This window comes from Osmerus eperlanus, chromosome 7 (genome assembly GCF_963692335.1).
Source record: "Osmerus eperlanus chromosome 7, fOsmEpe2.1, whole genome shotgun sequence".
Lineage (NCBI taxonomy): Eukaryota > Metazoa > Chordata > Actinopteri > Osmeriformes > Osmeridae > Osmerus > Osmerus eperlanus.
The window spans coordinates 10,350,068-10,376,922 of NC_085024.1; the positions used below are offsets into that span (position 1 = coordinate 10,350,068).

Sequence of the window (26,855 nt, forward strand, 5' to 3'; positions counted from 1 at the left end):
TGCTGCCTCCCCCTTCCTCAGTTACTACGCACTAAATTCTAAAAAATATATTTTTTAGACGCTACACATGTTATACATCGTTGGAAAGCTACGATTCTTGTGCTTCCATTGAAATAAACCAATTCAAGATCAAGTCGCAATAGCAAGCAAAGTCAACGTCTTTTTCCGGTGAACATTCCTTCAACAATGCCAAAGAAAAAAGTTGTACTCACCCTAAGTTGTTCAAATAGGTCCAGGTGTGCAAATCATGCCATCAAAACTTGATCTGCGTAAGTCCCAAGGGTTCAAAGTATCTAACCATGTAAAGTAATTCGTCCAAATACAATGTTTTACGTTCATGAATAGCCATTATCCTTTGTTTCATTATGCAAGTTAGCCGACGGAAGAAACAACTTGTTCACATAAAAGTGTTATTTTCTCCGATTTATCAACGGAGTATTTACAAAATGAAGGTCTCAAAATGTCCGTTGAACCCTCCCCTTTTGATTGACACCTTGTTCGACCCAATAGGAGCTTCCATGCCCCGTTGACAGCCCTCTAAAGCCAACTAGGTCTGTGCGTCCTGCCCCCCCCCCCCGCCCCCCCCCCCCACACTCGATCTAAACAAATTTCTCGAACTGGCTTCGACTGGCTCTGAAATTAGCTCGTTAGCCTTGTAGCTGACAGCTAGCTGAAAATGCCAATACCTCATTTGTATGCGTCTGTGGAGCCTTCAAAATAACAGTCGATTGCGCAATATGGTTGACAGAATCAGTGTTCTTTGTGCGCCAATCCTTGGAATCAGATAAAGCACTCCAATGTGTTCATGCTTCAGTTTTTTTGTTTCAGTATTACTAATTAGGGATTTAGCTATTATATATGATATTTCTAAGTACCAGAGATGGGCCAGAGATAACAATTATGAAAAATAATACCTTTTTATTTGACCTTGACCTTGGTTACAAAGGGTCATTTTGGAGTCTCCAAAAGACCCTTTTAGAAAATTCCTGGATGTACTCTTATAAAAACATGTGTCAAATATGAATATATTGTGGTATTATGTTTGACTTTTGATTTGAATTGGGTAAGGCTTCAACCTGTGGTCCAATTTAGTCTTCCAGATAATACCTACCACCTCTAGGCCTATTCAGGCCTCTGTTTTCAAAACAAAATCTAGGCGGAAATAGAAATTTTCACTTTCCTTGTGTTCAAGCTTCTATTACTCAACACTAGAAGGACTGACAGGGGTCCTGACAACAGGGGACATAACTTCAGAGTGTCAGCTTTCAAAAGAGATCATTTACATGCATGTACTCCAAATGGTTCAAGAACAGCTTCCAATTTACTTTGGGTATGCTGTTTAGGCGTTTTTAGGCACATTTAACAGGAGGCTTAAGAGGATTAGCTATTACTTACTGCTTAGTTAATCTTGGTTCCATATTAGTTAATAGTATTCAATTCGGTGTTAATGTAGTAGGATTTACTACCTATTACTTCCTGCATAGCTACTCGTTAACAACGGACCATTATTCTACAGTGTTACCAGACTGGAATGTTATCAAGAAACTCACGAAACGCCTGGCGCAGTCCAGACTTGTTCAAATAAAAATGTGTTCACCAGTGCGCATGTTTGTTTGCTATCCTCGAGTGCCGAGAAACAGGAACTGGTCGATCAGCTGTCAGTGCTTCAAACGAGGAGAAAGATTCTACTGGACTCCGATTTGTAGGGCTGTGCATCTTGTCTGCCGGACCGGTCGTTTTGGTTCCTGATTCGGAGTTGCCTACGTGACAGGTTGGTTATTTTTGCATTACTGCAAATCAAAATAAACTATAGGGCCTACTGTATGCACATTTCATTTAATGTTTTCGAAAAGAGTTCGTTTTCTAAAAGAGTCACAAAAAAACTACAAAAAACAGGAGTTGATTTCCAGCATCGACTCATCCTTTTAGACCCAGGGCTTGTGACTCAGATCATAACTTAGAGTTTGCTCATCACATGATCCAGTGCAATATAACTTAGTTGAAAAGAGTTAAATTGCATTGATATTCCGGCACAGCCAGAAGTTACAGAAGGGCTTGTATTTGTTGCCTCCTTCTTTATGTACAATGTCTAAGGAATTCTGAGCAGATAATCCTCGCAGATCATCAGATATTATGTAAATGTTTTGAAGAAGATTTTTTTGCTGGTGCCTTGTCTGCTCTCTATGGCTCCTGTCTGGACTAGTTCGAGTCAGATTTACATTTAGGCTATGCACTTATAGGATAGCTACAGCTCAGTGCAGAGAGCATTTGATTTAAGATCAATATGTCGCAGGTTTACCCCCCTGACGTCGTTTTAGATAAAAGCTTCTGCTAAAAAATATATTATAATGCATTCCATTATTTTTACTATTCCATTATTTTCTATTTAATTTTACTTCTGTTCAAACATCAGTCAACCCATAGTCAGTTAATGAGGCCTATGCATTTTGTGTTTCTGTGAACAACATAACAGGTATAACCTTTTACCTTTAAGCAAGGTGTCAGCTGGGCCTCCAACAAATGTAGTTGAGTTGCATAGATATTTAAACATCCAGTCTAATACCTCAAAGGAACGTACACAGGTACATCTCTATACATCGACTGTACACTGTCATCATTAGCTGATCAGAATGTCATGCTTTTCTTTCCATTGCTATAATGAGGTGACGTATGGTGATCATGTGAAACCTGATGAGGAGACTGGTGGAGTGACTGACAGCTAACCAGACTAGAAAACTACAATTTGACTACAAAGTGACCACATGCAAATCTTTACAGTCTGTTTTAATCACCTATATCGGTGGCAAACCCCATTTCAAATTGGTCCAACTCTTCAATAGCAGATTCCAATGAACCACCACAAGACTTAAGGCGTCCCTTCCTTCCATCTAAAGCAAACCGCTCCACTCAGCCACAGTATTCCCCCCCCCCCCCCCCCCCGACCCGTTAAAGAGTGTCTTTGTGTGTCTTCGTCAGCACTGCGTTAATCAAATTTTGTCCCTGGGGTCTCTCGAGCAAGAATATGAGATTAGAGTGGAGTTCAGTTTATCGCACTCCTCCAAAGGTGCATGCCTGCAGCAGAAGTATTGCTGAGTATATTCTGAAGTAGACACAGCCTATTCCCACGAACAAGTACCTGTCATGGAAGTACATAACCTGAACGCTCACTTTTCTACCTCCGATATTACATAACTCATACAGTGCGAACAGTTCTTGTGTTAACAAGGTTTCCAGGGGCAGTTTGCAGGGAGTGTTGCACCCAAGGACATGCAAAGTAAACGCCTGAGCCCTTATTTGGGTCCATGTACCTTTGGCACAATACACTTTTCCAGCCTTCTCTTCTATCTTAACAGAACTCTGTTTATACTGACTTCAGCCTTACACCAGCTCATGCTGGGTCCAGTGCAATAACTGTCTAACAGTTCTCTAATGATCTTCCTTGTTGAGGCTGAATGTCTCAGATGTGGTTTAGAGCCTTAGAGATCACAATAACTTTTTCCTGGCCTGCAGGCGTTTTAGCAAGGTGTTTGTCTGTTTAGTTGGTTTGTTTTCTTGTTGTCAGGGTTAGGGGCTATTACACAGTACGGTAATGGGGGTGATGTTGTGTGGTGTATTATGCTTGAACGCTCCATCTCTCTCGCTCTTTGTCTCTCTCTCTCACTCTCGGGTGTCTCTCTCACTCTTCCCCCTTCTGCCTTATAGTATCCAGCCATCTCCTCCAGATGCTATCCCCTCCTTGCAATCAGTACCTTCCGTCACCCTTTTCCAGAGGAGCGTTCCATGGCGGAGCATCTCCCTCCAGGCCTGCTGGAAGCCTGTGTGGTGGTGGGAGCCTCCAGTGAAAAACTCAACGAGGTCTACGAGGTAAGGACCGCCTGCTCTCTGCGGATTACACATGGGACCCTCTTTAGGATTCTGTTGATACAGTATATTCTCATTTTCAGCAGAGCCTGTGGGAGAGCTGGAATTGTAGGGAACACTCATGTACACATACACAGTTGCTGTGTTTTTAGGCTTTTGTACAATAATTCAAACAAATACCATAAGATATGTAGGCCGATGCATATTGTAATTGTATTTTATAGGGCTCCAATAAAATGTATAACTCGTGTATAAAGCCAGAAAGATAATGAATAGTGGGGTTCTTTTTTGTTCAAGTAAACAGCAACCTAAAACTTAAACATTTCTAGCCATCAGTGTGTGCCCTTCCTGAAAAACTCATTTGAATTCATTTTTGTCTAAGTGTGCCCAGCAGGGATGTGGTCTGGCCGACATCCTGTTGGACCCTGAGGTGCTTCACGTGCACGTGCCTCCCTTCGTAAGCAAAGATCATGCTGGGAACCCCCAGGGCTACAGGGCCCTCAGCAGAGCAGTCCAGAAACGGCGCTCTTTCATCAAGAAAAAGAAGGAGAGGCCTGCAGCGCCTCCCAGTGACCCTGGAGCAGGAGGGGAAGCTGAAGGAAGAGAAGAGGGAGGAGGAGGGCTCACTGAGGACGTCAGTGTCCCCAAAGATATAGACCTCATGGCTCTGCCTCAGCTCTGCTTTCCAGGTAAGGAGGTCGGAAGCTGGTGGCTGGAATAGGAATCTAGAGATAGATATTTAGATACTGGGGTCATGAGTTAAAAGGGTACAGACTTGGGACAACAGTTGGTAGGTTGGGAGTTCAACTTGTAAAGTGGAGGCTAGAGGCTAGAGGTTTTGATGTTTACCATAACAAATATTTTTTGGATCAGGTGGGCTTCAAGTAACCAATGAGCAGAGAGAGGAGCGATTTCACTTCCTGGTCTTCACTGATGTCTTTGGGAACCAGACCCATGGCATAGTTGCCCAGTGTAGCAGACCCTTTCAGGTATAGTGGACACATGTTCATTTCCATGACACCTGAATGTCCATATTATAATATTATAATAAAGTAAACTTAAACTTAAACATACTGTATATGTCAGGCATATGTCAGGCATATGGGAGTCAGGTGGCTGAGTGGTTAGGGAATTGGGCTAGTAATCTAAAGGTTGCCAGTTCGATTCCCGGCCGTGCAAAATGATGTTGTGTCCTTGGGCAAGGCACTTCACCCTACTTGCCTCAGGGGGAATGTCCCTGTACTTACTGTATGTCGCTCTGGATAAGAGCGTCTGCTAAATGACGAAATGAAATGAAATATGTATTGTACGACCTAATTTCAGCAAACCAGAAGTATATTTTCCATGTTCTTGTGTAATAGTCATAAATGAGACATAATTATGTAATAAACAGTAACTGAAGCTATGCATATTTCTTTTTGATAGATGCTTGTATGGTTTCTGGTACATACCAGTGGGGTATTAATTATGTATTTGTAGAAGGGGACAAGCTTCCACCAGAACGGACAGTTGCCTTCTGCGAAGCCAGAGAAGCTCTTCACCAGCTACGCCGTCTGTGTCATCTCCAAACACCGCTACTACACCGCTCTGAGGGACTGCCTGTCATGGTGAGCCCTGATACACATACTCTGGCATGCACTGTCTCTGCTGGGATTGTATGAATATAAGTCTTATAGATTACAGTCTTCACAAAAATAACTGTCATTGTTATGGGGAACATATATTCTCTACACTCATAAACGATCTCTGGCATCTGAAGCCAGATGAAGGCTGGTATGTCTTGTTTGGACAGTAACCGTAGCAGCTCATTGTCTCTGCCTCTGCAGTTTGCTGTTGCAGTTGCGGACTTGCCGGATGTCGGACTTCGAGGAGCGGGTGAAAGAGTTTGCTGCCAAGCTGGCGTTGGTGCCCATCCCTCCACCTGGACAGCTCCATGTGGTGAGAGGCGGGTTGGTGTTTAGGATTGAAAAACGGAGTGGATCGAGCATAGCTGGCTGGAACAATGTGAAAGGCATGAGTTGCTGAAACATACAGCATATGAGAATGCTGTATGTTTCCTGGTCAGTGTGAATAGTATAGTATATTTGTGTTGACGTTGCCAGTGTTATAGTAAATTCCCTGTTCAGTATTGACATTGACAGAGACGTTGTGTATCTCCTGACGTGCAGATGTTCAGCCTGCGACCCCTCACCATCGTGCTGCCTTCCAGGGAGGACAAGGAGCACCCTGTGGTGGATCTGGACCTGCACCTGCCCCTGCTCTGCTTCAGGTCCACACAGCTGCTACAGGTGGGGGGTCGATTCTCCTTCAGAAGGCCTGCTTGCCATGGAGACTCTCTAGGCTTCATTTTAGCTGAGACTTGACGAGTGAAGATGAGAAAGTCAACACCTGACCCCTCAGTGTTCTTCAAGGTCATGGAACATGATAGTAGAAAGGGATAGTAGAAAGGGAAAACCAAAGATAACACAAAGCCAACATGTGTTCCTTATTCAATCAGGCGGGAACTACATCATAGACCTGTGACTGTCGTTACAACATAATAATAGGTTACAGTAGGAATGCATATAAAGTATATGGATGAATAATAAAACAGTGTACGTAAACAGATGATAAGGCAATAGCTGATCTACTGAATGTGTTGAACGTAAGCATAATATAAGAATCCCTGATGTCTTCCACACTTACGGGTGTTTTTACGTACGCGTCTGTGCGTGGGGGACTTTTTCAGATCATCGGCAGCATCCTGACAGAGCAGAGGCTGGTGTTCTTCTCCTCCGACTGGTCCCGCCTCACCCTGATGGCGGAGTGCTTCATTCTCTACATCCACCCTCTCAGCTGGCAGCACCCCTACGTGCCCGTTCTCTCCAGGCAGATGCTGGACTTTGTGATGGCACCCACGGCTTTCCTCATGGGGTGCCATCTCAGCCACTACGACGAGGTGGCCTCCGTGAGTAAAGCCCCAGTTTCCGGTTCAGACACCTGGTTGGAGATGTGCAGGGAGGGACGACTCAGGAGTACTGTGGACAACTGTCTCTTTCTTTGTTTCTATCTCTCATGCTCACTATTTCTTGTGTAAGTGGTGTTTTGGGAGGTCCCGTTGATGTTGTGCTTTGTCCATGTGTTTGGACGTCGCTTTGGATATAAGTGTCTACTAAACAAAAAAACTTTTATGGAAAATGTAAATGTCATGTGGTGTGTTAGACTTTTTTTCTCTCTCTTTGGTTTCCCTCTCTCTGGTTTATCTCTCTCGGTCTCTGTCTTGTCTCTCTCTGTCCAGGAGACAGATGACCTGATCCTAATCAACATCGACAATGGGACAGTGTCTTCATCCTGCTCAGAGATCGTGGATGTGCCGGCTGTTCCTCTGGCTGCCAAACAGTGTTTCATACAGAGGTAGGGCTTACTTAGCCACACTGGTGCTATAAAGTCACATGGTGATGAACAGGGATGTCAGGTTTAATAGTGTCTCCCACAGTCAACACTGTGCAATGTATGAAGCGGTGTGACATATCATACATCATACAATATGTTGTGAAATGATGCAATACATTTCAATATGATTTGATACAATATGACACATCGTATTTGTATTTTATTGAATCATACAATAAAATACAACTTTATTGGTCCCATTTCGCCAACAGACTCATTTATTCATTTATGTAGAACACAACAGATATGGAGATAGTCACAATGCATCCTGCAGTGTGTTTGTCTCTCTCCTCTTTTCTTCTCTAGGAGGGAGAGCCTGCAGCTCCACTACGACCTGCAGACGTGCCACCAGGCCAGCAGCCCGGACCTCAACGAGCTTCGTGCCCAGAGGAGGCAGTGGCAGCACAGCCTGAACGGGGAGGTCCAGAGGCTCACCCTGGAGCTCATCGTCAACATCTTCAGGTCTCCTTCTTGGCCTTTCGACGGTTGTACACGCTGTGTTTGTACGGCTGTACACGCTCGGTTAAATTACATTAACATGCTAGAACATGCTTGGAATGGCCTGGTCTATAAACACATTGGTTTAATTTGTGCAATAGGGTTTGCTAATGTGAATTTCCTTCTCTGCGTGTGTAAGTTCCCCTTTTTTATAGCGACACAGTTAATGCATTTGGAAACAGGGAAATTCCTAGATTCCATGATAAAATAAGGAGACTTCCACACAGGGAACAATAAATACGATTTTTTTTTTATTATGTTGAACTATTAAAAAGGGGTTAAAGGCGAAAATGAACCACTACATAAAATCAGCATTTGAAGCAATGGTCAGTATTGCCAAGGAATAGGTTGTTGTTTGATGAGAGCAGAATTCTCTGTTGCCTGGTAATTGACAGTACAGAACTGTTCCTGTCGTTCTATCAGGGACGTAAGTGGTCATCTCAACTTTGAGCATAGAGTCTTCAACAGTCAAGAGTTCCTTAAGACCAGAGAGCCTGCAGACCAGCCCTTTTACAAAAAGGTATAGTCACGGCCAAGAATAACTTCTTCTAAGACATTCACTCAAGGACATCCTGCAGTAGCTACCATCTCTATGTTTTTGTTGTTGTACTGTAGGTCCTGGAGACGCACATCTTTCACTCCTTCCTGAAGGACAGACTCAACAGGAAGATGGACGCGTTCACTCGCATGGAGCTCAGCACGAGGTCAGAAACACAGAGGTGAGATCTCCTCCTCTCTACCTTTCCCTCTTCACCCTACCCCTTCATTTCTTTCCACCCACACAGCACGACACACGTTTTCATGATCAGGAACTGAAAACCTAGTCGTTTAGTAACGTATTCAGCCTGTGGCGTCCAGAATGCAGGCGATGATAGATAACCCCCGGAGACCCACCATGCGGGAGATCCAGGCCAGGAAGAACAGCACCGGCTCCGAGCCCCCTCGCCTTAACAGGCGCCTGGGCATGAGCCTGCCCAACCTGGGGGAGGAGAGGTCGATCGCCTACTTTCGACAGACCTCTCTCTCTATACCTGAGACCGTTGAGAGAGGCTCGATACACACACACACAGGTACTGTATATACAATAAACACTCACACACACATTGCCCCAACAGATCTGGCTCAACAATGTTTGGGTCAGCCACACACACACACACATGCCCAAGCATACACATACAGTAGACATGCACACACACTGTACATTCCACACACACACACACACTAACCGTCCCTCCCACTCTCTTCCCGATCCAGACCAAAAGATCCCATCCAAGCCCATCAAGCTGTTCAAGCTGCCAGACTTCCCTCCCCCCCTGGTCTACCACTACGTCCAGAACTACTACAGTGAGTTGATCCTGCTGCTGGGCAAGGCCATCTTCTGTGTCCCCCCGGAGAACTCAACCCTGCTCGCCCGCCTCCTCTACCTGAGGGGCTTCATCAACACCCTCTGCTCCCGATACCTGGACGCCCTCAGCGACTTTCAAAACCTCTACACGGTGGGACTGGGGATGTGGCCCGGATGTTAGACAGTAGGACTGGGGAAAGAGTGAACATGGGACCTGAGGATGGAGAGAGGGGTTGGTGTGGGTGGTTGCAGGTGGTTACAATTTAGACTTGTGGCTTCAAAGTTGGGGGTTTAGGGCTCTCAGAGTAACTGGCAGCCCCATGAAGGTCATACAATGAATTCTATTGACTTAATTACACTATACTGTCCTCTCTACTGTCTTCTGTTGTACTCTACTGTTCTCTCCTGTCCTCTTCTCTGCCAGACGGATGTGGAGATCTTCCCCTCCCAGCTGGTAAGGTGTCTGGTGGACTCTCTGCAGAAGGACGAGCACTCCCTGGCCAACCGGAGACCTGAGCTCAAGCGCTTAATCTGCCGAGTCAAGAAGGACCAGGAGGAGGTGGCCGACCAGCCTGACGACAACGTCACCAAGTTTGAGCTGCCGAGGAGCCACATGCCGAGGGAGGAGTTTGTGAAGCGCGTCCAAGAGTCCGGTATAGTCAGGGATGTGGCGACTATACATCGCCTGTTCAACGCCCTCCTGCTTGGTAAGTCTCAAACTCCGGTGCTTTGGATCGAACGTTGATGCTAAAGCTTTCTAACCACCTGTTTCGTGTATGCCTTATGGTCACTTTTTTGACAATAGGAACTACTTTTAAGGATGATACTGTGTTGGTTGTAAACCAGCTGTTAAAGCTGGCGAGCCTAATAAAAACCCTGTCCATGCCAACACCCCGTTTGTGCCTGTATGTCTCTCCATGTATCCCACACTTACAGAATCACTACCGGATACTTCTCTCTAAGTGAGTCACTGTGAGCTGTCTGATGATCTTAAAGTCTGACTTAGGCTATATACAGGCCAACAATCTAACATGCTAGGATCACAATAGACGATAGATGAACAGAGCAGCACACTAACTTTATCATAAGAGCCAGCAGGTTTAAATTCACAAGGATTTGAATGTGAATAGCCTTAAGTTGAGATCGGGAGTACTTTAGCCTAGATCATGGGAGATAAGTTGTCAGTCATTGTGATAAATGTTTTGTTCTATTGCAGGTTATTGTGAAATAGTACTGTACAGCAGGCTATAGCAGTGTCTTGATGATAGCTCACACCAGCATATCATCTGATTATCTTGTAATTCACTCTTAATAGAATCGGGTAAAACTGACTTGGGTTCAGAGGCTGCTTCCACGGATGCTTCCAAGTCAGTGTTCTACTTTGACTTGACTGGTCAGGGTAAGGATCGAGAGACCGTGTCCGGCCTAAGCCAAGTTGCCAACCTACAGGACGGCATGTCCCTACCGTTCACTATTAGCTTCCTGATCTGCGATTAGCTTTGTGACGGGTGCTAGCTTTCTTTTTATAATCAACTCTCGGACTATTTCTGCTTAGTTTGAACTCCAGTCTTCAAAGTCACACTATACGTTACGCTAACACGACTTGCACCGCACACTTTTTCTTCTTCTACCAGGCTGCTTGCAACTGGTTTGTTGCATGCGATTTGAATTTAGACTAAAAAAGGACACATTTGCATGCATGAGAATGGCCGTAATTTGTGTTTAATGAGCATGCGCTGAGAAGGCCTCAGAGGCTGCATGGCTAGTTAGCCATGCAGCCACCGACCCAAAACATCAACAACCACAATCCCTTCGGTTCTGTGGCCTTGGGTGCCTTTAACATCGGGCGTCGATCCAACGCATTGTGAGCTTTTTACTTGCGCCTTACTGTACACAGACACTCATACTTTGCACATCTAAACCAAAAAATTCTGGAACAGCTCTTAATACAATTTACATGTTGATAGGGAATGTTTATATGGATAGCATAATGTAATGTACTGTTCTCTGTTTGACTATGTCTAGGACGGTAGGTAGAATTGTGTTTCTGCTATCTACAGGTCAACAGAAGTAGGTAGACTCAGGTTTTCCAGGTGGATGGAGTAGATGGGTACTGTAATCACTCCTAGGGGAGATTGCAACGTTACAGCAGCAGTGTGTGAAAAAAACAGTTTCACAAGCTATACACAAACTATGCATTGTATAAAGGTTGTGCACAGAAGTACCATACCATAACCGGACTGGATTTGTGCTTTTGTAAGGATAGTGTTTGTTTACACCAGAGTGCTGTCCTCTATAGATCAACAGAAGCAGGTAGACCCCGAGGTATTCCGGGTGTTCTACACCTTCTGGAAGGAGGCCGAGTCCCAGGCACAGGATGTGAACCTGCCCGCCGCGGTCATCGAGCACCTGGACAACAATGAGAGCGTATACAAGCTGTCGTCCTCCGTCAAGACCAGCAGCGGCGTGGGCAAGATCGCTATGACCCAGAAAAGACTGTTCCTGCTTACTGAGGGACGGCCAGGCTTCCTGGAGATCACCAAGTTCAGGGACATTGAGGTGGGTTACAGAGGACAACAACTCAATACCATACCAATTCTTCAATTCAAATTCAGATGCGATGGCTTCTTATTTACATATGTAGAGGAAGGTTCCGGTATTACGAACACATATTGAGCTTTATCCTACAAAACAACAAAAAAATTTCAAAAACAGCATGAGAGTTCTAAGACATGAAGATGTCACATGTAACGACACCCTCGAAGTAAAACTAAACCTGTCGTTGACAGTAGGACAACCATTTCTCTCTCTCTCTCTCTCTCTCTCTCTCTCTCTCTCTCTCTCACTCTCTCTCAGGAGGTGAAGATCTCGTCTGCCCCGATCCTGCTGCTGAGAGTCCCGTCGCTGAAGATCCGGAGCAGCCAGCGGAGGGAGGTGTTTGAGACCAACCTGAAGGCCGAGTGCGACCTCTGGAATCTCATGGTCAAGGAAATGTGGGCCGGCAGAAGGATGGCAGATGATCACAAGGTAGGGGAGAAGAGACACCAGTGATCTTGTACATTACAAATGTCTGATATCCAGGTAAGTTTTTCTGGAAAACACAATAACAGTAGTTCAAATTGTATGGATCCTAGCAGGTTTTGGCAGAACGTTCACAGCAGTGTGGAAGCACGGTTAGAAAACCTCAGTGTTTTACACCCGTATGCTGCTTCAGTAGCCTATCTAGTAAACCTACAGGTTGTTTTCGACAACTTGTTCGTTTTCCACAGAGGAAACTTTCCTGTTTCCTGTTAATTTTGTGTAAAAGCAACAGTTGCATCAACGCAGGCCCCCTCAGTACGCTCTCAACGAAGGCAGTCGCATTTTCTTTCCCTCTCCTCCCCCTGACCTTCCCTGCTTGCTTCCCTGCTTGGCTTCTATCGTATTGTCTAGTTATTCACGGAGAAATGCTCTGAAGTTTCAATCATTTGGATAGTTTTTGAAGATATTACTCAAAATCAAATACTACAAAAACGAACAACCTGAGAGGACTGAAGCCCAAGGAGAACAGAAGTATTTTGGGCTGCCCTCCAAGACTGACCACAGGCAAGCAAACTAAAGCTTGTTCCCTGTAGAACTATGGCTTGTAATGACTGCAAACAACTTACTCAGAGGATAGTCGAACTGGAGCTAAGAGTCAGAACCCTCTTAGATATCAGAGAGACCGAAGACTTTATAGATTCCATGCTACCTAGCCCGGAGGCTAAGCTACCTGCCAATGAGCCACCCTTGGAACCAGCTTTCTCTCCACCGGCCGTTGGACCGGATGAGTCATGGCCTGCTCTCGGCGCTAAACCAAAGAGGCCTAGCGTCGCTTCTACCTTCATCAGAGATAGGACTGTCACCAAGGATAAACAGCAAAAAAAGCGAGGCAGAAACTCTTCCCGCATCACTTCTCCTCCTGTCACACTCAGAAACAGTTTCGAACCACTGGGAACTTTCTCTCCCTTGTGTGTGGAATCCAAGGCGAAGAGGCACAGGAGTGCTAGCCACTCAGCTAACAAACATGAAGGGCCCAGATCGCCGACACACCATGATCTTAGCTACTACACACATGCAAATCCAACACATCATCGTCTGCTGCGACCGGGAGTCCCCCATTTCACTCCAAGCCCCTCTCGGACCACTCGGGGCGCTGTTCGACCCCCTATCGAGCCTAATCAGACAACAATATCACAGGATTATCAAGATCCAAGGTATGCTAAGACTACCCACAGCCCATCAACACTTAGAGGAGCTAACACTGCTAGCACTATAGAATCTACTGCTAGCATTAACGCAGTGTCTAACCTTGGTCTAGCACAAGGTCCTATCATTGCTAACCCAAATAAGACAAGAACTGGCCCCGCAGCTACTGATAAGGCAAACGTTAGAAATGCAAACACAACACCAAATATGGCCACTATCTTGATTGGAGATGCCATGACAGCACATGTTAAACTGGCAAAGACAGAAAATATTTGTCTTAGCAACACATCTGTCGAGGAACTGTCCTCAGAGGTACAAACAATCCTCAACAATAAACCAAACAACCCTAAGATTATCATCCACACTGGCTCGTTTGATATCCTACACAAGAAAACTGGCACTGAGATACTTAAAAAACATTTCACCCAGCTACTGAACACACTCAACAGATATCAAGATGTATCATCAGTGGACCGATTGCATGCTTTCGCAGAGGAAAAGAAGCCTTCAGTCGACTACTATCTTTCAACATATGGTTGGCATCTGTCTGTCTGACAAACAAACTGAGATTTATCGATAACTTCAATGTGTTTTGGAACTGTGCAGACCGTTTTCAAGCTGACGGACTCCACCCAAACCGTAGAGGATCTCGACTACTAACAGCAAACATCAATCACGTGCTCCTGACCACAAATCAAGCTTCTCTCCCTATCCCTGTTGTGTCTAAGCTGACTGACGCATCCCAAACAACCTCCCATGGAACAGAACAGAACATTCAAACAGCCTCCTGCAAGGACATGGGCCCTGCACAGGTCTGCACCCCCCGGATGAATTCCCTTGTGATGGAACAGCTCAGTGACAGAGACTTTCCCAAAGAAAAGCTACGCTAGGACAGCCACCATGCTATTTCATTGGACATACCGGTCATCATCACAAACAGAAAATGGCATGGTAAAATGCATGGTTACAAACCTGAAACTAGTGTTAGAAGTCACAGAACTATCCATATTCTTCCAACAGATTTATCAGCCCCTGTTTTATCTGTTAATACCCCACAGATGAAACTGGCCCTTCTAAATGTTAGATCACTAAATAACAAAACATTTCTAGTTAATGATCTGGTCAAAGCAAACAACTTAGACTGCATCTGTCTTACAGAAACCTGGCTAAACAATGACACGGCAACAGCAACTTTGATAGAAGCGTGTCCGCCCGATTACAGCTTTCACCAAGTTTCTAGAACATCAAAAAAAGGTGGATGAGTCGCAGCTATTTTCTCCTCTAAACTGTTGTTCAAAATCACTGAGCTAGGTGAATTCACATCATATGAATATCTTGCTATAGAGCTCAAAACCGAATCAATACTTTTTGTTATTATATATCGGCCACCCAAGCACTCGCCAATATTCATACAAGAATTCTCTGAACTATTATCACTATGTGTCACTAGATATGACAAAGTAGTTTTAAACGGAGACTTAAATATCCAAGTAAATAAAAAAGCAGACCCAAGAACTATTGAGCTCTTAAATCTCCTTGACAGTTTCAATCTAACTCAACACATAACAGACCCAACACACCGGCACGGAAACACACTAGATCTAGTGATAACAACTGGACTAAATATCAATAATATTTCAATAACTGATCTACCCCTCTCAGACCATCATTATATACTTTTTAATGTGGAAATTATCCTAACAAAAACCAAAAAAGAATTCTTAGTCCATAGAAGATATTTAGACGATACAGCTATGATGACATTTTCGGAACAATTTGCTCTATATGAGCCGACTAACCATGATTGCTCTCTGAATGAAATGGTAGAGAACCTCAATGATGCACTATTATCTGTGTTAGACTCTGTTGCACCACTGAAAACCAAAAAGAAGTGCACAAGCAGAACCTCCCCATGGCTGAGAAATAAAAATGTTAGTGAAACGAAAAGAAAATGCCGTGCAGCAGAGAGAAAATGGAGGAAAACAAAGATCACTATCCACTACAATATCTACAAAGATACACTAACCACCTATAACAAAACCATCCGTCTAGCAAGGAGAGAATATTTCTCCAACATTATTACAGAAAATGCCAGAAATTCCAGAGTTCTTTTCTCCACCATTGACCAGCTGCTAAACACTGTCCCTGCTCCACCTCCATCCTCAGCAGTTAAATGTGAAGAGCTTGCTTTGTTCTTCAAGAACAAAATAACTTTGATCAGAGCTAGTATTATTAATAGTGGTGTCGAAACTGACATCAGTAGATTCTGCAACATAACCATGAGCACATTTACCTGTATCACACTTAGTGAACTTTCCAAAATTGTCAGCGAATCTAACTCCACAACTTCAGATATTGATCCTATACCCACAACATTCTTTAAGCGAGTGTTTGATAGTGTCTCAGGTCCGGTGCTAGAGATTATAAACACATCCCTTAGAACTGGCGTCTTCCCAGATGCCTTCAAAACAGCTGTTGTAAAGCCCCTATTAAAGAAACCCATATTGGATAACAGTCTACTTGCAAATTACAGACCAATATCAAACCTTCCATTTATTAGTAAAGTACTGGAAAAGATAGTTTTAGTCCAATTAAATTATTTTCTTGAAGAAAATAACATCCTGGAAGTCTCGCAGTCAGGTTTCAGGAAATATCACAGTACTGAAACTGCTCTCACCAAAATAATTAGCGACCTCAGACTAAACTCTGATGCAAATAAAGTCTCTATCCTTATCCTGTTAGATCTCAGTGCAGCATTTAGACTGGAAAAGCTTATTGGGTTCACGGATAGTGTATTGAACTGGATGAAATCATATATCACAGGAAGGAAGTTTTATGTTAGTTTAGGTGACCATAGGTCCAAGAAACATGAGAACTGCTACGGGGTTGCTCAAGGAAGCTGCTTAGGTCCATTACTTTTTTCTCTTTATATGTTATCACTCGGAGACATAATCAGAGAACATAACATAGATTTCCATAGCTATGCGGATGACACACAACTATATATATCCACTGAAACCAACGATGCAACGGCCATCAATTCCATTACCAACTGCCTGTTGGCAATAAACAAATGGATGAATGATAACTTTCTTAAATTAAATGAAGACAAAACCGAAGTCCTACTATGTGGCCCCAAATCTAAAAGAGAGATGCTTATTAAGAATCTTGGAGGCTTAACCCCCTGTCTTAAACCAGAGGTGACGAGTCTCAGTGTAATCCTGGACTCAGATTTGAATTTCAACTCTCACATTAATAAAGTGACCAAAACAGCTTTCTTTCACCTGAGGAATATTGCAAAGGTACGACCATTCATAAACCAAAATTATGCAGAGAAGTTAATTCATGCTTTTATATCCAGCCGGCTGGACTACTGTAACGCACTTTTCACTGGTCTTCCCAAGAAAACCACTGAAAGACTACAGCTCATTCAAAATTCTGCAGCTAGATTATTAACCAAAACTAAAAGGAGAGAACACATTAGTCCTGTCCTAGCTACTTTACACTGGCTCCCTGTTACCTTCAGAATTGACTTTAAGGTCCTTTTCCTCACATACAAAGCCCTACACGGACAAGGACCTAGCTACATTGCTAACTCCTTTATAAACTACACACCAGCTAGAACACTGCGATCATCAAATGCAGGCCTATTAGAGGTCACCAGAAGCAGTCATAAGAAGATTGGTGATTCAGCCTTTGTCAATTACGCCCCAAAACTATGGAACAAATTACCCATAAATATTAGGGAAGCAAACACTCTAGACATTTTTAAAAGACAGCTTAAAACCTACCTTTTTACCGAAGCATTTAAGTAATTTTATCTCAAAAGGGTTTTCCTACTTTTATTAGTTATATTATTGTAGAATCTTGGTTTAGTAAATTTGGGTCATTATTTGACTTGCTATTTTTACTTTGTCTAGGTCAGAGTTGGCAAACTCTGATAGCGTACAAGAACTCTGGTCGCGTGAAGTATTTAAACAAATATGTAAAACAATCTGTATTCTTGATCTGAGGCAAAGGATCCGTTAACAGAGAATACAGCCCATACTCTTGACCTGGGGAAAGGATCTGTTAACAGAGTGTATGGTTTTATATATACAGACCAGGGGTGAACCAAATGTATGTGTGTTACTTGTAATCCTACTTTTATTAGTTATTTTATTGTAGAATCTTGGTTTAGTAAATTTGGGTCATTATTTGACTTGCTAATTTTACTTTGTCTAGGTCAGAGTTGGCGAACTCTGATAGCGTACAAGAACTCTGGTCGCGTGAAGTATTTAAACAAATATGTAAAACAATCTGTATTCTTGATCTGAAGCAAAGGATCTGTTAACAGAGAATACGGCCCATACTCTTGACCTGGGGAAAGGATCTGTTAACAGAGTGTATGGTTTTATATATACAGACCAGGGGTGAACCAAATGTATATGTTACTTTTAAGATGCATGTTTAAAGTTGTTTTCTCTCTTGAACAGAGATCTTATTGGGATTTTTATTTTTGTTTGAATTGTTTATCACTTGTATTATTGTTTTTATTGATTTTATGTAAAGCACCTTGAGCTACAATTCTTGTATGAAATGTGCTATATAAATAAAGTCTTACTTACTTACTTACTCAGGATTCCATCTTTCCTTTCTGTCTTTACTCCCCCCCCCCCCTCCACACACACACACACACTCCCACCCCCACCCCCATCGACCCAGGACCCCCAGTACATGCAGCAGGCCCTGACCAACGTGCTTCTGATGGACGCAGTGGCGGGCTGTCTGTCGAGCCAGAAGGCCATCGAGGCAGCTTCCAAGCTGGCCTACTTTGACAAGGTCAAACACGAAGGTATACCAGTGGCTACAGCAAACGAACCGCTTGCTTCATAAAATAAAAATGCACAAGTCAAATTTTCTTCTGAGCTTTCTCATTCTAGATTGTGTACCTTTTGGTTTCTTTGCACTCTTTCGTTTTTTGGGATTGGGTGTGAGCAGTTCCCATGATGGTGCCAAAGACAACATTGGAGACATTGAAACACAAGATCTACCCTTCTTCAGAACTGGCAGCTCCACAGACTGTACATGTCATGCTCTATACACCAGGTGAGACACAGCGAGTATAGGCTTGCTACTGTACTGTACTACTGTACCACAAGTTACTGTACTGTAATAACTAGAGATGCACCGATCCACATTATTTCAATTCCGACCCGATTCCGATACACACCTACAGTTACCTATACTAATTAGATACTGATTCAGATACAGAGCTCTTTCTTATATTAACCACACATCACTTATTAATACACACGCATTCCATTTAAATTTATTCCAAAGCAATTTATTTGTTCTGAACAAACTTGAATTTGTTTGGCTTGACATACAAACAGGTAGCAGCAACAACTGCAACGTTTTCAAATTGAATATTTGAAATAAAAGTAATGCCACTGAGAAATATTTCACATCAAAAGCGTCTTTTGAAGGCCTCAGTGAGTGTCTGCTGCTGCTTGGAGTTGCTCTTTTGGCTGTTGGCTAGCACAGGGGCGAAAATCTCATATATACGTTGGGGGGGACAATGACATGACATTTTCTCAAGAGCAATTGTTGAGGGGGGACACCAAAAGTAGTGCTGTAACACATTACCTACGTTGTAATGTATATTGGGGGGGTCGTGTCCCACCCCCCATCCCCTCCGGGATTTCCGCCAATGGGATAGCAACAAGCCGTGGTGCTCTTTCATGTGAAACTTTTACAGGTGCTTGATAAAATTGGTGGTAGCCTACACAACGCTAACGTAATTCCACCCCTTGGAACGCTCTTTACACACATTGCAAGTTGCCGCCTTGCTTGCCTGTATTTCGAGACTAAAATATTTCCAAACTAAGGACATGTTGGGCTTTCAAGTTTGATCAAAAGTTTGGCGTGAGCTTACCATTACACTGTACCTCTCTTTGTCCTTGTACCCATTTTTATGTCTGTGGGCCCTATGTTTCCCCTTAGCCAGCCATACCCTTGTCTCAAAAGACTGAACACTCCTAAAAAGCCATTCTCCTTTCCTCAGGCTGTTTCTCTTTCTCACTTTCTGCCTTTCCCTATTCTCTCTCTGATTAGCCAGCCATGACTCCTTTTGGCCCTCTTAGTCCCCTAGCCTTACATCCTTTATCTATCTGTCTGTCTGTCTGTCTGTCTCTTTCTCTCTCTCTCTCTCTCTCTCTCTCTCTCTCTCTCTCTCTCTCTCTCTCTCTCTCTCTCTCTCTCTCTCTCTTTCTCTCTGTGTACTTAGCTCAGTTCTCCTGGACGGTCACAAGACAACATAACAGTGAATGGTGTTAAATTGACCAATACTGCATTAGCAGAGCCAAGTGGAGACAAAGGAGCTTTGAGGCCCAGGGCTGTTGGCCGCAGTTGTCGTGGCAGAAATCCTGCAGCTAACCTAATTGGTTTACGCCTCTGAATAAAGGCCTTGTGAACCAAGTGTGTAAACCAAGGTTATGTGCTAACTTTGGCAGGCTTTATTTATTTATTTACTGTCATGTAATTCAGAAAAACAATGTAGGAGACATGGTTCTGTATTTGATTTTCAACATGAACAATTAACCATTGTATGCTGAAGGACCATGTTATGGGGATGTAATTGAGTATGAGAAAGGCTGGTTTTTGGTTCAATGTTAAGGTTATCAGACATTATGCTTAACATACCGTATTTCTTCGAATAAACGCCGCCCTCGAATAAACACCGCCCTCGAATAAACGCTGCAACAAAAAAATCTGAAAACGCCTTTTTAATTGGTTAAATTCAACCCCAGTATTTATTACACATGAAGGACCTACATAACTTTCTGTTTGAAAGCTAACGTGTATGAACATTTAGGCATGCTGCTTCAGATTTCTACACAATGTAGAACATCTGTATTTGAGACAGTTGTACTACCAACGCACACCTAATTGATAGCCAATGAGAAAGGGAGTTGCTGCACTCATAGACAAAGAATAGACAAGGAGGTTTGCGGTAGTAAAAATCATGCTGCAAATTATTTTTTTTTGGAGTGGCCACCATTTTCCAGCCAATTATGTTCGAGCAATCCTGTTTAGCCAATTGCCTTCAGCGAGGTGGGTTTTCTTCCTTGGCTTATTTTGTGAAACCACTGTTAATCAAACTCGAGCTGGAGGAAAGCGCAGAAGTCGAGACAAGAATTGGGGACACTGTTTCTCATATTTTCATTCATTTTATACTATTACCAAGTGCAGTTTAACATAAAAAAAAGTTCAGGACAGTTTGGGCCACTGGTGCACAAATGTGTGTAGTATCTAGCTCTTAGGGTGACTATATTCCTCTCTTTACACCCTCCCTGGCCCCTCTCCCCCTCCTGCCCCCCAGGCCACCTAAGTTACAGTGAGGCGGATAGGCACGGCAACCCCAAACTGTGGTGCGCCCTCAGCGGGGGGCGGGTGGTGGTGTTTGACGCTGCCAGTTGGTCCATGCAGCAGAACTGCATTCAGGTCGGGTTGTCACAACTGGTGAGTCTGTCTGCTACTTTGTCTTTTTTTGTCTACTGTCCTGTCTGTTTGTCTCACTGACTGTCTGTACTATCTAGTGTTTAGATGCAGAATGTATAGCAGTCCCCAATAAATGTCAGTCCGTAGCAATAAATAAACTGGTAAATTGAATTAACTGCATAGCTCCCCCCCGCTCTCTCTCTTCCTCTCTCTCTCTCTCTCTCTCTCTCTCTCTCTCTCTCTCTCTTTGTTGCTCTGCTGTTGCCTCCTGGTGGTAACTATTGACCTTGTTTCGTCACTTTATTCTCCGCCTCAGAACTGCATGCTGGGATTGGACCAGGATCAAGTGTGGATTGGCTCCCAGGATTCGGTCATCTACATCATCGACACAAGGAGCATGTCATGCAACAAACAGCTGACTGAGCACCGCCATGAGGTCACAGCCTTTACACTGGATGACAGCACTGACAAGACAAGGTTCATTTACATCACATTCCACCTGGTGTTCCACAGACTGCAATCACGTGCCTGTCCTAGTTCAACTGGCACCCATACCACCTATATATCCTCAATAAAAAATGACAAATTATCTTTTATTACGACTTATTATGAGAGTATTATCCAAAGTGTAAATATTTTTCCATATTTTAAAAGGTATTAGGAGAGTTACAATGACTCTTTCTAACCAGCAGATGGCAGCAGTGGTCTGGATCCAGCTCAGCTGAGTAGCCTAGGCAAAATTACACTCTTTTTAGTGTAATACCTAAAACAGGCAAACACTCTCTCCTCTCAGCCAAACACAGATATACTCTTGCAGTGTGGACGGAACGGTTATTTTGTGGGATGCCTCGACTCTGAAAGTGAAGACGCAGTTTCAGGTCAGCTGTGAAAGACTCACTTCAATACAACTCTACAATGGAACTCTATGGTGTTGTAAGTATTGTATTGTACTGTATTGCACACAAACACACACAAATAAACAGGTTTTCTTGGTTCGTTAGGAGAGATGTGGTTTATGAGGAATGTGTGTTGGCTGGCCAGTTTAAATGGATAGAAAGTATTTGTATTGTACTCTTTGAATGTTTTTGTCCCTTTCACATTAGGCTCTAGCAATGGCATCATGGAACTTGGAAGGAATGGAACACCACAGCGCAAGATGTCCCTCCCTGATAACCTTCGAGTCATTCTCCCTACGTTCAGCAGCTTCATCCTCTTCCCAGAGGTCTTCTTCTCATCCTCCTTTCAATTAATCACTCCTCCCAATTCAAATAAAATAAAATAACATTTTGAGGGGTGAACATTTCAACTGTAATGAACCGGATGTGTTTTCAGAAGGACCAGTTGTGGACAAGCAGCTGTGACTCAGGAGAGCTTTTCCTGTGGCACTCCAAAGATCTGACCAAACCATTCAAGAGGATGCAGATGCAGGACTGTGCTGGGGTGAACTGTATGATTAAGGTCAAGAACCAGGTCAGAAAACACAGGCTAACATACAAACATACACGCACTCACTGTGTGCACACACTGTACAAACATGTTGGATTGACATCTCCCACTGAACAATTCTAGAAATGTGACAAAGCTTGTTGTTTGTGCTCACACTTTCCTCCAGATTTGGGTGGGCTGTCAGGACGGTGGTTGCAAGGATCGGGACCATTCCCAATCCCGGGACCAGGCCCAGAATACAGTTAGGGGGAAGATCTACGTGTTAGACACAGAGAAGCACACAGTGGAGAAAGAACTGCTGGCTCACACAGATCACGTCCAATCACTGTGCTCCGCCGAGGACCGCTACGTTCTCAGTGGCTCGGGCCACCTCGACGGCAAGATCGCCATCTGGAAGGTGGAGTAAACGAGGACGGACCTGGTTTAAAGATCCGGGAGCTAAATCAAGCTCACCGCAAGTTATTTTTGGTTTGGGGGCATGTCCTAGGTGACATATTGTAGAGGAGCTCTTGCGTATTCAAAGCAACTCCACAAATAATGGAAGTGTAAAGTATACAGTGCAGTGATACTCGGATAAACATTTTGAGAGTTTAGAGAGGAGACCCAAAGGAACTACTGACTGTTAACATGACAAACATGACTGTTAACAAATTGAGAGAGAGAGACACACAGAGAGAGAGAAAGAGAGAGAAGCACATGGAAAAAAGACCATGAAGTACTATTGTTTCTCCTTATCTTTAATACAGTGGAGGGAGAGTCTCAGGGAGTTCGAGTCAAATTACAGAAAACCATGTCCACTCCACAGAATTAGTTTCTATTTCACTGTCCAGTCAACAGTTTGCTCTATATGTATTTGTATAACACTACATTGAAACATTTCTACTTTAGTCCAGTTCTCCTGGTACCATTTTCTAGTATGTCATATACTGTAATATAGTGAGATCAGTGTACTTCAACACTGTACTAACCTTGTTGTTCTTCAGCATTATCTTTTCACAAATGGGAAATGTCATTGTTTTATTGTATTTGCTGTCATTAAATGAATTCATCCTCTTATATTCCCAATGGAGGTATTTGTGGGTTAAGCCGTATGGGTTAAACCATCAGAGTAAGTATGGGCTTCGTCAAGCTGCCTTGGCAGTGAGTATTGTATAGGCGAGAGAATTCCTGTGGCCATGTAGTGGGCAGATTCGGTCATCTAGCAGGGTGTAGTTAGTGTGTGTGTGTGGCAGCACTATGAAGGGGTCAAGGAGGTCATTGGAAGGAATGTTTTGGAAAGTGTCTATTAGACAATAGGAACACAAAACGTTTTTGAGTTCAGTTGTGTATGTGGGCGATATTAACTATAAGACCACAGACTGCTATTTGTGCGTATCCTTTAGGCATGGGAAAATATGAAAATGCATTTGTCTAAAGATACTGTTTGCATTGCAAAGCAAAATAATCATATTAGTAGGCTATTCACCAACATTGATGCTTTGAGAGTTACATTTGATGTTATATTTCATTACTGTCAACTATCAAACAACAGTCAATTTAGCCTCATTCGGCATCATCGTATTTCATAATAACTTGACTCAGTAGCAGCAACTATGCTACACATTTTCAGTGTTATGTTACACTATGTAGAGGGGCCCATCCATTCAACTCATTGCGCTCTGGAACTAGGCAATATAGCTACCAGGGCTACGGGCGCTACACGTCAGCCATATTGGAATGATTAGGATGCAGGGCTGTAGCGTCACTGGGAACCGAGGAGAGAGCACGGTGTTGTGGATTAACGGAGAAAGGAAACCCCACTCGGATCCAGCTATAAACGGAATACAAACAAACATTCCCAGGAAAGGGACCGTCCAGTTTGAGAAAAAGGTGTGGTTGAACACCGAAATTTAATATTCGAGTAAGTATCAAAATCGCTTATAATGAAAGATGTGGGGATGTATTGAATAACTTTACCGTTAGCCAGCTTAGCATAGGAGTGAAGACCCAGACAATAAAGGGGTTGCATTTCGGCTAGACCTTTGCCTTTCAAAACATTGTAAGATATTACTGTGACATTTTAGGCTATATTGTCTTTAATATCATAACTATGTCGATAATGCATTCTTGCTACTGCTCTTCTAACAGTGGTGCAGTGTGTGTATGTGCATGTGTGCTTGCGTGTTCGTCCGAATTTGTCTCACGCCTAGGTGCAAGGTTCAGGGAATACTGAATTTTAACAGAACGCAGTGGCAACATTGTAGGAAACCATACTGGTAACATCATGCGTGGAATGGAAATTAATTAATTAATTCTAGAATTCACATCAAAGAGAAATATTTAGCCGAACATTGACCTCTCGTTATTGTGGTTGTCGTTACATGACAAACAAACAATACAGTATACCATAGAACTAGGAGCAATGTAGCTTTTTTCCAGAGCTTGTAAAATGCTTCAAACTGGTCTATTTAAATAATCAATATTTCCACTGTTGTGGATGTGTTTGTGTTGTTGCATGGATTTGTTGTGACATCAGTTTGTTAAGAACCTCTGCCCAATCAAGTCTATATTTGTATGTTTTGCTCATGTAGATAAGCTTTACAATCATAGAGAATATCATGTTATGTCCTGCATCAAGGCCGGCCATGTCTTTATATGAAATACATACTGCTGATATCATTGTCCTTACTCAGAGCCAGGTGAGGGAGAGGGAGGGAAGGTTTCTGAGGAGGAGCCTGGTAAAGGAGTGGGAGTACTGTGATTTGATAGGTAGATAGAGAAGGGGCTAGGTGTGTCAGCTTGGAGGTGTTGTGTGTAGCTCTGACAGTATAGGAAGTGAACAAGCCCGGGTGGATTGTGTACATTTACGGGCAGCCAAACATGCAGTTCTGGGACTTTCTCGGTTGCACCAATGGAGGTAGGTGTAGTTAAATATGTTGTGTTTTAGATTTTAAAGGGCTGAAACAATATTTTGAAGCTGAGGTGAAGACATAAGTGTGAAATGGAATTTGCTCCACGTCTCGCCATGACAGGCAAGCAGTCTCATGTGAAACATCCTAGACATGTAAATCATTCTGGACAATTACCTATATTAGACAAGGCTGCCTTGATGGACCATCTGAAGGGCTTTCTAAACCTAAAGTTGTAAGCAACTACAGCCGGTATGAAGTCAAGGTATGTTTTCTTCTGTTACCTGATGAATTCCAGGACACTTACCTCAAGCAGCTAAGCTGCCTCAGGCTGTGGATTCTGGTATGAGGTATATCTGATGATGGCTTGCAATAACTTGACACATTTACCATGCAGCTATCTTAGGGTATGAGCTGAGGAATGATTGTGGTCTTGATTGTATCGTTTGAAATAATCATTGGGACTCCTTTGCAGTTGTTTACTTTTAGCAAGCACACACACACATTTCTGGCACACGCACTCACAGGCTCAATACAGGAGAGATCTCTCAGAGAGGCCTCATGCCCCAGTCTCAGTCAGTGGGCGTTCCAGATGTTTAGAATTGCGTCACTTTGTTTTCAACAAATTCTTTTCTTTGACTCTGGTAAGGACCCATGCACTCTTGTTTAAGTGTATTTGAGAATGATCACTGCCATTGTATCTGATGACGTGGTGGAAATAGGGTTGTTGATGGATACACAGTTATGAGTTTTCCTGTCTGGAACTTCTAGTCACAAGTTCATCTACAGCCACTTCCCACTGGTTGATTTTGTCCATCTGTTAGCTTCAAGGACCTTAAACACCACCTAACAGATGGTTACATAGGCCTATTTGTATTAAACACGTTAGTCCATCGTGATTCCATGTTAAAAACACTTACTTCTGACTTATCCCAGAAGGATACTGACATACTGGTTGGGATTGATTTTGCACTGGGATGCATTTAACATCAGTATATAACCTTGGCCAGGTAGGCTATACCTCATGCAAAACTAAGACATCAAACCACTTGTCAAACATTGTTGTGACACCAGCTAGGTTTCAGTTTACTTAACTTAAACTGGGATTCTATGAAGCATAGGGAATTGTCTGTGTGCATGTGATTTGTGTGGAAATGTAGCAACTGGAAAAGGCCATCATTCCCAGTGACTTATGGTAGATGGTAAAAGTTACTCTTAAACTCTGAACTACAGTATTGAGACAGCACTGAGTAAGTGAGAAACATGCAACACAATCAAAATTCAGGCGTATGTAAGATGAACCTGTCATGCTCTGTTTCATTTAACATTCACTGAGAAAATAGGGCCATCAATCAAAACCATGCTGCACAGGAACAGTTGCCTCCTGATGTGCATAGCTACTATATATATATGTGTATATTTTGAACAGTGCATGTTGGTCTTGTGAGAATTGTAATGCAGCTTGTGAGAATTCTAGCATAGCTGTAGTGGTTGGGTAGTAACTCGGCTCTTAATGAACTTGGCAGTGATGGGGTTGTGGCAGTAGGTCCAGCACTACTGGAACTATGGAACAAGCCGATGTCCTCAGAGCAGTCATGGTATGTCACGCCTCACCACATTTAGAGAATGCATAAACTAGATCTTTCTGTATTTTGCTAGACCGTTTATCTCTATCA

At 43.2% G+C, this 26,855-nt stretch overlaps 1 protein-coding gene across 2 annotated transcripts; it reads left to right on the forward strand.

Moving 5' to 3' along the window:
- The first annotated feature begins 1,643 nt into the window (after positions 1-1,643).
- Positions 1,644-23,347, forward strand: LOC134022999 (DENN domain-containing protein 3-like). 2 transcript variants are annotated; one of them, XM_062464772.1, is made up of 26 exons: positions 1,644-1,771; positions 3,703-3,864; positions 4,244-4,550; positions 4,735-4,850; positions 5,341-5,468; positions 5,688-5,799; positions 6,030-6,149; positions 6,590-6,808; positions 7,139-7,254; positions 7,600-7,755; positions 8,215-8,311; positions 8,407-8,510; positions 8,650-8,861; positions 9,046-9,287; positions 9,561-9,843; positions 10,452-10,535; positions 11,436-11,695; positions 11,993-12,163; positions 18,068-18,197; positions 18,344-18,451; positions 20,727-20,866; positions 21,162-21,322; positions 21,639-21,778; positions 21,949-22,067; positions 22,178-22,315; positions 22,458-23,347. In XM_062464772.1, exons 2-26 carry the CDS (start codon positions 3,781-3,783, stop codon positions 22,695-22,697), a joined length of 3,987 nt encoding a protein of 1,328 aa, XP_062320756.1. In that variant the 5' UTR covers positions 1,644-1,771; positions 3,703-3,780; the 3' UTR covers positions 22,698-23,347. The 2 variants fall into 2 exon arrangements, with proteins under 2 accessions (XP_062320756.1, XP_062320757.1); XM_062464773.1 differs by lacking the exon at positions 10,452-10,535.
- Positions 23,348-26,855: the final 3,508 nt, after the last annotated feature.